This window comes from Macaca fascicularis, chromosome 3 (genome assembly GCF_037993035.2).
Source record: "Macaca fascicularis isolate 582-1 chromosome 3, T2T-MFA8v1.1".
In the NCBI taxonomy this organism is placed as follows: Eukaryota; Metazoa; Chordata; class Mammalia; order Primates; family Cercopithecidae; genus Macaca; species Macaca fascicularis.
In genome coordinates this window covers 18,042,913-18,056,176 of record NC_088377.1, presented here as the reverse complement: position 1 = coordinate 18,056,176, position 13,264 = coordinate 18,042,913, and the positions used below count along the sequence as shown (strand labels likewise).

Below are 13,264 nucleotides of genomic sequence, written 5' to 3'. Positions count from 1 at the left end.
CTGGGTGACAAGAGCGAAACTCTGTCTGGTAAAACAAAAACAACAACAACAACAACAAAAACTTGCAGTGCCTTGCAGTCATTTGTGGACATGCATAGAATGGCAAAAAATTTGAGTCACCCACGTGCACATTCCCAGCTGAGGCTGAACAAGGCAACATTCCCTTATTTCAGTTCTCATACTGTAAAAAAGTATCCTTTTCACAGTATTTTCTCAAATTTTTGTGCTTTTGATTGGTGATTTCATGTTTTAAATGGCCTCCAAGCAGCAGCACTGAAGTGCTGTCTATTGTATCTAAGCACAAGAATGCTGTGATGTGCCTTCCAAAGAAAATATGTGTACGATATGCTTTATCCAGGCGTGAGTTTTAGTGCTCTTGGCCCTGATCTTGGCCCTGAGTTCAATGATAATGAATCAATAACAGCTATGAAAAATGGTGGCTTTAAACAGAAACACACATAAAACAAGGTTACGTACTGGTTATATCAGTTATCAACTGACAAAAATGCTGTGAATAGAGGCTCACAAGAACCTAACCCTTTATTTGCCGTAAGGGCAATGCCTCAGTATTCACTAAGTCAGTATTCATGATGAGTTTATAGAACGTAACTACTACGAATGATGAGAATCAACTGCACAAACAAAAGCACATATATTAAACATAGTAGAGCAGTCAGCCAGTGAAAGCAGAGAATGGAGAGATGGACAAAAGGGAAAAAATAAATACATTAAATGAGAAGAGACTTGCACACACCAATTTTAAGGTGCTATGAACAAAGGAGTATGGTAATTCATACTGATAATTCTGAATCTGAGGCCCAAACTAAATAAAAAAGTAAAAACAGAGTAACATTCTAGTAAGAGAAGTAATTCAGCAAATGAATGGCCTACCACAGAGATGTGCTTGCAGAGTTCTAAATATAAACAATAAACATAAAACATAAACTAAGAAGATGGGGCTAAGGAATCAGAGAAATGTCTTAAGATAAAAAAGATTAATATACCTGAGGTACGCTGTGTTTTCCATACTTCCAAAACTTATTCTGTGATAAAAGAGACTTAAATTTCTCCTCCAGAGAATCAAGTTCATTATCAGGTAAAAGGCAAAGCAATTTCTTTAATGCCAATAAGGAACAAGTTACAACCCGGTAGAATTTAGCTTCTCTTTCTTCCTCTGGAACAGTTCTTGATATAAAACAAAATAAATATATTAAAAAATTTAGAATAAGCCAAACTATATATCTGGTAGTTCCATTTTAAAACATTTTATCATTAAGTATGTACCAAAGTTGCTTTATTTCTATCTTCTATTTCCCCTGTGCTAATGACCCTCAAAATGTAAACATACAAAGAAATTTAATCACATACTTTACTACTAATACAAAGTGAAAGTAGATGAAAAGCCAAGGCTTGCGATAAGTGAGAAAGTATACTGTTCTTAGTAGCATGTACAAAGGTGATCCCAGGGAATGGATATCAAGCCATCTAAGACGATTTTCCCTCAAGGACTCTTAAAACTTTTATTAGAATATAAAAGTAAACAAAATACTTTACTACTCTTTCAACAGAACTATTTATATTCTTCAACTATGTTCAACCAGACCTTAAACAACTTCCTCTTACAACTGTCAAAAAGTAAATGCAGGAAACATATACAAATATCTCTTTCTAATACAACCAAATGTGTAGCTCCCAGATAATTCAAGTTAAATAGCAGGACAGCTTGCAAGTAAAAGCACTTAATACAGCATCTCACATATAGCATTATATTATTTTCATCTCTACATATATTATTCCTTCTTTTTAAAAATGTCACATTGGGCCGGGTCCAGTAGCTCATGCTTGTAATCCCAACACTTTGGGAGGCCAAGGCGGGCGGATCACTTGAGGTCACAAGTACGAGACTAGCCTGACCAACATGGTAAAACCCCAACTCTATGAAAAATATAAAAAAATTAGCCAGGTGCAGTGGTGCATGCCTGTAATCCCAGCTACTCGGGAGACTGAGGCATGAGAATCACTTGAACCCAGAAGATGGAGGTTGCAGTGAGCTGAGATTGAATCATTGCAATGCAGCCTGGGTGACAGGGTGAGACTCTGTCTCAAAAAAAAAGTCACAATGAAATCATCTGATTACTTATGAGTAAAATAAATCCTCAACATGAGTTACAATGAAATAATACAACTTACTGCGGGTCACTGAGTGTATCAGGTGTTTCTTTTATAAGATGATCCTGCAGCACCTACAAAGGGAGTAAAATACCAAAGCCTTTGGTTTTATTGAATTGTCAATGGTGAACAGACAGAGCCTAGTTAAATAAAATCCATTTTAAAAATCCCCATAAACCTCATCTTACCTAAGAGAAGAATCAAATAGCAAAACTGAAAGGTATGAATTTTACCAATTTTTCTTTCCCTATCAATTCCCAAGGTTAGCTGCTCTTGGAATAAAAAGGATAGATATTTCTTCCCCACGCAACTATAAATACTCCTGACCACTTGTTCCTCCAATTATCTTGCACACAGCAATGAAGTGAATGTGAATCTGGGAGAGAAATTAGGCTCTGCTTTCCTCTCCCCTCTTTCTGTAAGCCTGCTTGCCCACAAAGAACGCCATACATTGTAAGAGAAGTAATTCAGCAAATGAATGGTCCATCACAGAGGAAGGTATGAGGTTTTCAAATGTGGAGAAGTCTGTTTCCTCCTGGGATGTAACACAAGGGAGTCCACTGTTCCAGGAACTGCTTTATCAGCATAAATAAGTGCAGTAACAATAACTAACACTTATTGAGCTTTTGCATGTGCCAGGTATAGCTTTGAGCACATTTTAGGCATTAACTAAATTAATCCTCTTAACTCCATGAAGTACAAGTTAATTCCTGCTTTATAGATTACACAATGAAGGCACAGAAACTTGCCCAAGGTCACACACCTAGTTGCTAGCTGATGGCAGAGTGGGACTAGAACTAACGGTGTGACCCAGAGCCCATGTCTTACAGACAGTATGATATACTATCTATAATGCTGACATTTTTATTTTCATTTGCCTAACTCCTCTCTAATACATGGGTTTGGAACTTGAGACAGTTCAACGCCAATAGCCATAATGAACTGTGACATAGCCAACTAAAGGGAAACTAAAATGGAAGAAATAACCCATATGTTCAATAATCAGTTATCCATCCATGACAAAGCCAAGAACAAATTTATTTTTTAAAGCCCATGAAGAGCCAAATTAGTTGTCTCAAAATTCATTTCCTAAAGCTCTTAGCGTCCAAACTCATGACACTTCACTCTTGTAACATTTATGACTTGGCATTTTAAATCAACCAATGATTCTTAAGTTACAGATGGGTTAGAGAACTCCATTTGAGCATATGATTAAAGCTACAAACCATCTCCCTAGAAAAATACACTTGGTACACCTGAGAAATGAAGAATGGAAGAACCTAAATGGGGTACTAGAATTAAGTAATGTGTCGGGAGGCTGGAAGTGGTGGTTCACGTCTGTAATCCCAGCACTTTGGGAGGCCGAGGCGGGTGGATCACGAGGTCAGGAGTTCGAGACCAGCCTGGCCAACGTACTGAAACCCCGTCTCTACTAAAAATACAAAAATCAGTCGGGCGTGGTGGTGGGCGCCTGTAATCCCAGCTACTCAGGAGGCTAAGGCAGGGCAGGGGAATCACTTGAATTCGGGAGGCAGAGGTTGCAGTGAGCTGAGATTGCATCATTGCACTCCAACCTGGGCAGCAGACAGACTCCATCTCAAAAAAAAAAAAAAAAAAAGTAACATGTTGGGGGATGCTGGGTGAAGAGATTAGATAGGTAAGCAGGGACCTGATCATGCAGAGCCTTGTATGTCAAGACAAGAAATCTGAACTTAAATTGTAATGGAGAGCCACAGGGAGGATGGCTAATTGAAAGAAAAAAGGAGAGCGGGGAGAGAGGGTCAGATGGACATGTTTAAGCAGGGTTATACACAGGGTGTTGTGGAAACATAGGAGTACTAAATAAGGGAATAAATGCAAGCAAAGATTTAAAAATTATCAATTCCCTCCTCACTCCTACTTCATCTGCTTTTATTTCTCAATATAATTCTAACAACTTTGTTGTCTGGTTTTTCTAGTGCATATACTGGGAATAGCAAATGAAGGGGGAAGAAATGCGACACTACTAGAAACGGACACACTGAAAGCCACAAACAGGTATGGTTGATAACTTTTTATGAGAAAGTTATGGCAAAAGCATTGGCCCAGTGTGGAGAAACTTCATCTGATAATGGGAGTATAAATTTACTTGGCCTTGAAGGGCCATTTATCATTATCTATAAAAATTTTTAATGTTCTTATCCTTTGGCCCAACATATGCTTACTAGAAGTTCTAGTAAGTATTACTCCCACAAAGGTATTAAGAGATCTACTTAAAAATGTTTACTGAAGTAGCATTTGTTATGATAAAAATTGGAAAAAAAATCCAAATGTACTTTAATATAAAAAGAGTTAAATAAACTATAGTACATCCATGTATAGTAATACCAGAGATCCAATAAAAAGACACTAAGGTAGATCTGTACATATATATTGATCATGGAAACACGAGAGAAAGTAATTTTAGATTTTTAGATATGTTATTTGTTTAGATTATATAAAACATGTCTACTTTTTAAAAATGTAATTAAGACTTCAAAATTAAAATGAAAAATTTAAATACTGTAGAAAGATCCAATCCAAAATGTTAATTTTGTTAAAGATCGAAAATGGTCAATTTTACTAAACAGAATTTTAAAACGGCAATCTTCAGTTGGAAATATTTATTTTATTTTAATTATTTTTTTTGAGATGGAGTCTCGCTCTGTCACCCAGGCTGGATGGAGTGCAGTGGCACGATCTTGGCTCACTACAAGCTCCGCCTCCTGGGTTCACACCATTCTCCTGCCTCAGCCTCCCAAGTAGCTGGGACTACAACCACCATGCCTGGCTAATTTTTTTGTATTTTTAGTAAAGACAGGGTTTCACCATGTTAACCAGGATGGTCTCAATCTCTTGACCTCGTGATCCTCCCGCCTCAGCCTCCCAAAGTGCTGGGATTACAGGCGTGAGCCACCGTGCTCAGCCTTCAGTTGGAAATATTATACTTACTCATTCCCCTACAATCCCAAGTAAAAAAGCTGTCATTATGCTTATAACTGTTAAATACTTAAAAAAAAAAAAAAAAAAAGATTCAGAATAATTCCAGAACTTACACTTGTAATTTCATCCTTACAAAATGCTATGGCTTCAGGTTGCTTGCTTGGAGGAAAAGCCGCTTCAAATGCATCTTTTGCTGCAAACGCAGCTGGTGTATAAGTATCACATTGAGCCATTAGCCAATATCCCATTAAACTTTTTAAGTAGGGAGCCAACTGTTTCTTTACTTTAAGGATAAGTTTTTCAAAAGCTTGTTGTGTGGCTTCTCGGACCCGACGGTCATGATCCTATTAAAAATATAAATGTGATTTAAAATAGCTCTAGCCCATAAAAACAATCACAGACACTTCTGGATATGTTATAATGACCCATTACCAAGAATTCACCTATGCATTAAGCTAAACTGAAATCATTTTTTAAAATCAATAACTTCGAGGTTTTTAAACCAGAAACTATATAAAATAATTTATTAATTTTTCTTTCTCCCCTTCTCCCAATGAGACAGGATTGTATTCAAGACAGATTCAAAGTTGGGCCTTGAGGCCGAGCCTGGTGGTTCACGCCTATAATCCCAGTACTTTCGGTGGCCGAGGCAGGTGGATTATTTGCAATCAGGAGTTCAAGACCAGCCTGGCCAACATGGTGAAACCCTGTCTCTACTTAAAATACAAAAAATTAGCAGGGCATGGTGGCACACACCTGTAATCCCAGCTACTCAGGAGCCTGAGGCAGGAGACTCACTTGAACCCAGGAGACAAGGTTGCAGTGAACAGAGATTGAGCCACTGCACTCCAGCCTGAGTAACAGAATGAGACTCCATCTCAATTAAAAAAAAAAAAAAAAGGTTGGGTCTTGAATAATTAAGCAACTCACTCTCATTCTTCTGCAGCAAATATACAAGGAATAAAATCATCATCAAAATTTATTAAAACTGGAAAGCACCAGGGTAATTCTCTAGTAACAATCTAATTTCTGAAAACAGACTTCCTAAATGTTCTTCTTAACCCGACACAATCCAATCTTTTTTTTTTTTTTAAAGATGTTGTATTGCTCTATTGTCCAGGCTGGAGTGCAGTGGTTCAATCTTGGCTCACTGCAACCTCCGCCCCCGGGTTCAAGCGATTCTTCTGCCTCAGCCTCCCAAGTAGCTGGGATTACAGGCATCCACCACCACACTCGGCTAATTTTTGTATTTTTAGTAGAGACAGGGTTTCACCATGTTGGCCAGGCTGGTCTCGAACTCCTGACCTCAAGTGATCTGCCCATCTTAGCCTCCCACAGTGCTGGGATTACACACATGAGCCACCATACCAGGCCCCAACCTCTTTTTTTATATCCACGTTCTTCTGAAGTGTTAACAATTCAATCTGCAAAACCATGCTGACATAACATTTAATAACCCTCACTAAAAAATCAACATTATAAATTTGAGAGTGTCCATGACTCCAACCAAAAAATATACAACAGAAATAAACTAGCAAAGTTTTAATACTTACAAGTGAAATTTTGCAAAAAATTCTTGGCCAATATGGAAGAACTCCTTTCACAGTTTCTGTGTCTCTCTCTGTACACATGGTTCCAAATTCCTGCATAGCCTAAAAGTAAGTCATTATTAACATCATTAGGATTAACAACCATAATACTGGCTATTAATTATTCTGTTCTGGAAGCTTTGTCTATTTATGTAATAGGAGAATACACTATTTCTGTTTATGCCATATGAGACTAGTTTGAAGAGCTCCTTCACAGACTACTATGGTAGAAACTCTTCAGTTGTTTTTTAAGAAATAAAACATCTACAAACAAAAAAAATCTCATTTAAAGTTACAAGGTCAAAGTTACATTTCCTAATGGGAAAAATTATACAGCCAAAATTCTAAAGCAGTTTAAAAAAGTTCAGTGTAACAAACTAATTTACAACCTAGAAAATAAATATCAACTAAGTTTAAGACTGTGTGACAGAAAAAAGTACAATTATAAAAGAACTTAGCAATTGTTCATTTTTCTTTACATAAAACATGCTAATGACTTTTGTTTTAGCAAAGGGATTTTCTTGATAATTTTTATGAAAACAAGAAAACTTGCTTTTAATTTTGTGGTGACATCTTTCTTTGAAAGCTTCCGCAGCACCATTCGGAAATCAGAATCTACAAGACTGTCAATTTCTTCAGCTCCTTGAATAGCAGGAACATAGCCTAGGTCACTCTGAGATGTTCCAAAACCAATAAATCCAGGCACTGTTCCCTGTTCTTTGGCAAGGAGTTCTGCAGCTCGGCCACTGTTTGACGGCTGATAAGAAAATTACAGAGGAAAAAAGTCAGAGTCCAGAAAGGGTTCAAAACTTAACTTTATAATTCCTTGGCTATTCCCATGGTCAGAATGAGCTTTTATTTTATTTTTTCCTAGCCTAAAATTTCATCTATTGCAAAATTCCCCAAAGATTAATGGTTTTGTTCCCAAGAATCCATCAATACTGATCCTAGAAATTATTCCGTTTCCTAAACATTAGAATGTTTTGTAAACCATAGATACAATCCATTAGTGGCTCATGATATCAATATAATGGACCGTGACAGAATTTTAAAGAAATTGACTAAAACTTTTAAAATCAGAATGTATCACATGTGGCAAAATTTTCATAAATGCTGTTTTATGAATTTTTTTATTTCCAACTTTCATATAAATAGTATGTATACACATATGTATACTATGTAAACATGTAAAATTAACTCATAAATAGAACCCATCCTTTCATTCACCCATTAATTGAACAAATATTTATTAAGAATCACAATGGCCCAGGTCTAATGATAGCTGCCTCTAGACTGGGAGTTCCTTGAGGGTGGACACACTCATTTCCATATACTCCAAAGCCTAGCCTAACCTCTTTGGGCTAAAATTACATTATTACAACCATAAAAATCAATACAACGGTCAATCTATAATACAGACTCCTTTGTTTTCAATCACAGTCAGTGCTTTGTTTGACTGATACACAATACAGTAGTCTTCTACTAAAAGGAGGTTAGTTGATACAGAGAAAGAAAATATTTGAACTGCTGAAAGAAATTAACTTACTGTCAGCTAAACAGAAAATGCTTCAGTTTGACCACCAAACTGACATCACAACCCATCTAAACTCATCTATTTCTTATTTCTCTATAAGGATGCTTGCCAACGGTTATCCAAATGTGTGATTCAAATTGCTCATACCGGCCAGGCAAGGTGGCTCATGCCTGTAATCCCAACACTTTGGAAGGCCAAGGCGGGTGGGATCACTTGAGCCCTGGAGTTCAAAACCAGCCTGGACGATATGGCAAAACCGTCTCTACTAAAAACACAAAAATTAGCCAGGCGTGGTAGCGTGTGCCTGTAATCCCAGCACTCAGGAGGCTGAGTCATGAGAATCGCTTGAACCTGGAGACTGAGGTTGCAGTGAGCCAAGATCGTGCCACTGCACTCCACCCAGGGCAACAGAGCAAGACTCTGTCTCAAAAAAAAAAAAAATTGCTAATACCTAGCAAAAGTGTGTTTGGAAAACTCACTTGACAAGGAATAATCTGGTCTACTTCCTAAACTGAATTGAGTGAACAAGAAAGAAAATGATGGCCTGCATTACATTTTTTTTCAATCTGTAGCATTTAAGACTAATTCCAAAAAAGGTTCTCTATTTTTTTTTTAAGTGAAAGTAAGTTTACTAAGAAAATAGGTCAGGCATGGTAGTTCATGCCTGTAATCCCAGCACTTTGGGAGGCAGAGGAGGGTAGATCACCTGAGGTCAGGAGTTCAAGACCAGCCTGGCCAACATGGTGAAACCCCATGTCTACTAAAAATACAAACAGGCATAGTGGCACATGCCTTTAATCCCAGCTACTTGGGAGGCTGAGGCAGGAGAATTGGTTGAACCCGGGAGGCAGAGGTTGCAGTGTGTCGAGATCGCACCATTGCACTCCAGCCTCAGCAAAAAGAATGAAACTCCATTTAAAAAAAAAGAAAAGAAAAGAATAAAAGAATGGCTACTCCATAGGCAAAGCAGCTGTTCTCTATTTTTTCAGTTTATTAAAATGAATTAATTATTCAATTCACCTTTTTCAATATTGGTACATGAATAAAGAGCCACAAAGGAAGTAGTCAGTGAATTATAATTCTAAAAACTAAGTATGATGACTCTAGGATATCAGAATTTTCTACAGTCTCATGTGTAAACAGTTTTATTACAAAACACAATAAAAAACTAATTATTGCTAAAATCTAAAGGAGTTGAGGCTGAAATAACAGAATTAAAAGTGGTAACTAGGGGCAAAAGAGAAGGTATCAAATTTCCAGTCTCCAATTTAAGTAACTTGTTACTTTTAAATGCACTTTTTTAAATGTCTACTTTAAATTTAAAATATACTTACTCTTATGATCTTTGTATGTTAAAAGCTACACCCATAGTTCAATAAAAATTAAGAAACAATTCTATTTATGGCACTTTTTTTTTTTTTTTTGGACTATGCCTACTTTTGTCTACATTCTTTCATGCCTACCTTCTGGAGGTATTTGTGGTGGCAATCCTGAGTCTACAGTTTAAAGACCAAACCAAGGAAGACTTACAAGATCTTTCACCATCTAACCTCAACTTTTCCCAGTCTTATCTCCTGCCGCTCTTTCCTTCCCTTGCCCCACTTCCTTCTCCCTTCTCCAAATTATGCTGTTATCATTCATGCCCTAGTACCAAATCAAATTCGAAGTTCTCTGAGGCAGGGCATGGTGGCTCACACCTGTAATCCCAGCACTTTGGGAGGCTGAGCAGACAGTTGGGTGGATCACTTCAGGCCAGGAGTTCGAGACCAGTCTGGCCAACATGGCAAAACCCTGTCTCTACTAAAAATACAAAAAATTAGCCGGGTGTGATGGTACACGCCTGTAATCCCAGCTACTTGAGAGGCTGAGGCAAGAAAATTGCTTGAACCTGGGAAGTGGAGGTTGCAGTGATCCGAGACACTGTCTCAAAAAAAAAAAAGTTATCTATGTGATGGCCTTTCGCAATTCGATCTTTATATAATCTTTTCTCTCTACCTGAAAACTCTTCCTTTCTTTTCATTGCCTGACAAACTCCTACTCATCTTTCAAACTCATGTTTGCAACACTTGCCTTCCTCCAGTCTCTTCCATTCTCCCACATTCTTTCTTCTAATACCTGCATCATAATTCTTTAATATATTATAATATTTGCTTACATATGTGTCTGTATCATCAAACTAATAGTTCAAGAACAGCGGACATCTGTCTATTATCTCTGAACACCTGAAATCCAGTATCAAAGTCTTCTACTGAAGACTTTGCCCCATTAAAGTTAACATTCCAACTCCACAACTTCCTGGCTACATGAGCTTAGGCAAGCTAATTTCTCTAAACCTCAGTTTCATCACACTTAAAATGAGATATGAGTAATTAATTCATTACTTGGATTGTTTTCATAATTAAGCATAAGTTTTTCACCATCGTAATAACTGATTCCAGCAAGAATCAAAGGGTGCTCAAACCATTAGGTGAAAGTTTGTGGAAGAACAGGACATTTCACAGTTTCAAACTAACATATTATTTGTTATTGGCCAATGGAAAAAGATAACTTTATAACGGACAACACGTTAACCAAGTAATTAAACAAATACCACCAATAAGGGGACAAATGGGTACGAAGTGCCCCGGTGTGATGCACTGAGAAAGTCTCATCATCTATGAAGAATTCCTTCTAAAAATTGTTTAGCCTGAATCTAATCATAAGGAAACAACTAGATGAATCTGAATTAATCAAACAAATGGCCCAGGCTCTTCCAAATGTTGTTAAAAAAGACAGTCCTCTCCCCACTTAAACAGTACTGAGAAACTGTCCAGATCAAAGAAACCCAAATGGTAACTAAATGGAATGAGTGATCCTTGACTGGATCTCAAATGTTAAAATGGTTTATCTTTTTTAAAAAAAAGTACCAGCCTGGGCAACATGGCGAAACTGTCCCTACAAAAAATACAAAAATTAGCTAGCCATGATGGCCTGTGCCTGTAGTCCTAGCTACTGGAAAGGCTAAGCTAGGAGGATCACTTGAACCCGAGAGGCGGAGATTGCAGTGAGCCCAGTTCACGCCCCTGCACTCCAGCCTGGGTAACACAGCAAGACTCTGTCCTGAAAAAAAAAAAAATTAGCCAGGAGTCATAGCTATTAAGGAGGCTGAGGTGGGAGGATCGATCTCTTGGGCCCAAGAAGTTGACACCGCAGTGGGCCGTGATCATACCACTGCACTCCAGGTTTGGAGACAGAGCGACCCTGTCTTACAAAAAAAAAAAAAAAAGAAAAGAAAAAAGAGAACATTATTGGGATAACTACAGAAGTCTAAATACAAGGCTGTATCCTGGATTACAGTATTACACAAAAGTCAAAGTTTCTGCATGCTATAACCATTATTATAATTGCTGCAGGCTAGAAAAATGGCATTGTTTTTAGAAGATACATGCTGATGTATTTAGGAGTTAAGAGTCCCGACTTCTGCAGCTAACTCTCATACAGTTCAGCAAAATACATAAATTAACAGAAAGAAAGCAAATGCAACCAAGTATTAGCAACTGGTGAATCTAGGTAGAGTATATGGGATGTCACTCTAACATTCTCGCAACTTTTCCTCGTAAGAACTTTTCAAATATAAAACATTGAGAAAATTTAAATAAAAAATATTAAATGAGGATGCAAGTAAAGTGCTTAGCACAGTAACACAACAGGTTGCTATAATTGCTAATACTGTTATTATCTTCCAAAACAGATTAAGTGACAGATCTAAGAAAATGTGACATTGAAATCACTAGAAATAACTATATCAGAAACAGGAAAAAAAAGCATTCTCATAAAATTGGACTGTGCTATAATAAATCCAACACCATAAAAAAATACCATTACAAAACCCCTCATCGTGTAGTTTTACACGAATCCACTTTAATGTCGTCTTTAAACAAGTACTTAGTGAGCGCCTATCAGGTGCCAGTCTCTGTTCTAGGCTCCGAGGATAAAAACATTTACTTTCAAAATACTTACATCTTAGTGAACTAAGACAATAAATGTCATAAATACAATGGAGTTTAAAACAAAGTAGGAAGAACAGGGAGTGCGGAAGGACTGCAAGAGTAAAGTTTGGAGCCTCCTAACTGAAGAGCGTTGGGAGCCGGCCAGGTAAGGTCAAGGCACAGTGAAGAGATCAGTGTGGCTGGATGAAGTAAGCCAAGAGGAGGGAGTTGAAGATGGGACTGCAGATGGAAAGGGGTAACAGGCAGTCCAGAAACCAAATATACCATCCTAAGAGCTTTAGCTTAGAAGAAGCCCAAAGGAGAGGCACAATCAGCGGTAACTTCCACAGTGGGTTCACTTTAACATCCTCCCAACTCTCCTTCTTCCTAGCGCCGCCCTCCCCCAACCAAGCCTCTACCTCGGCCAGATCACCTTCCAGTGAACCTGACACATTATCATTTCTTCATGAATATTGTGGGTGTATGCTCGGATGGGGACAGCTCTGGCATGGTACATCTTTTCTCTCACGATTCCCCAATCTGCTCAGAGATAACCCAAACCACCCTCAGGGACGCACACACAACAGAGAGGTCACACTCGACACGCAAAAGCACGCCTCCCCACAGCGGCGCTCCACACACCCTCCAGCAACGCGCTGGGCGGTGCCAGCCGCCTCGAAGCGAGGCTCCCGGGTCGACCGAGCCACCCCCCACTCACCCTCAGGTTCCCTTTAGTTCGCTGCTTGTTCTTCCCGCCCATGGTCGCGGTTGCAGCTGTATTCTGAGCACTCAGATCCCGGTTGACTCGTCCGGGACACAACTTCCGGCCTCTGGCGCCGGAAGAGGACTCCCTCTAATAACTTCCCCCGGGCCCTTTTTCCACCACCCACCCTGTCCATTTGCTGCCCCACTTCCGCTCCCGCCTCCCGCTGTGTCCCTGACCATCCGCCGCCGGAGACGTCACAGTTAAAGCCACGCCTGTCTGAGTGATGTCATTCCTGGCCAATAGCAAGCCAAGCATTGGACCCGTGGCGCCAAATCCT

General features: G+C 38.7%; 1 protein-coding gene across 5 annotated transcripts in view; it reads right to left on the bottom strand.

Moving 5' to 3' along the window:
• Positions 1-13,053, bottom strand: part of LTN1 (listerin E3 ubiquitin protein ligase 1) — a 67,194-nt gene extending 54,141 nt beyond the window's left edge. For all 5 annotated transcript variants that reach the window (XM_074034168.1, XM_005548876.4, XM_045389209.2 and 2 more), the window contains exons 1-6: positions 12,940-13,053; positions 7,273-7,476; positions 6,684-6,782; positions 5,244-5,474; positions 2,191-2,243; positions 1,005-1,185 (exon numbers count right to left, since the gene is read on the bottom strand). Coding sequence is in view for 4 of the 5 variants with exons in the window: in XM_005548876.4 (XP_005548933.3) it covers positions 1,005-1,185; positions 2,191-2,243; positions 5,244-5,474; positions 6,684-6,782; positions 7,273-7,476; positions 12,940-12,981 (810 nt within the window). In the remaining variant the exon portion in view is untranslated. The remainder of the gene's footprint in view (positions 1-1,004; positions 1,186-2,190; positions 2,244-5,243; positions 5,475-6,683; positions 6,783-7,272; positions 7,477-12,939) is intronic.
• Positions 13,054-13,264: the final 211 nt, after the last annotated feature.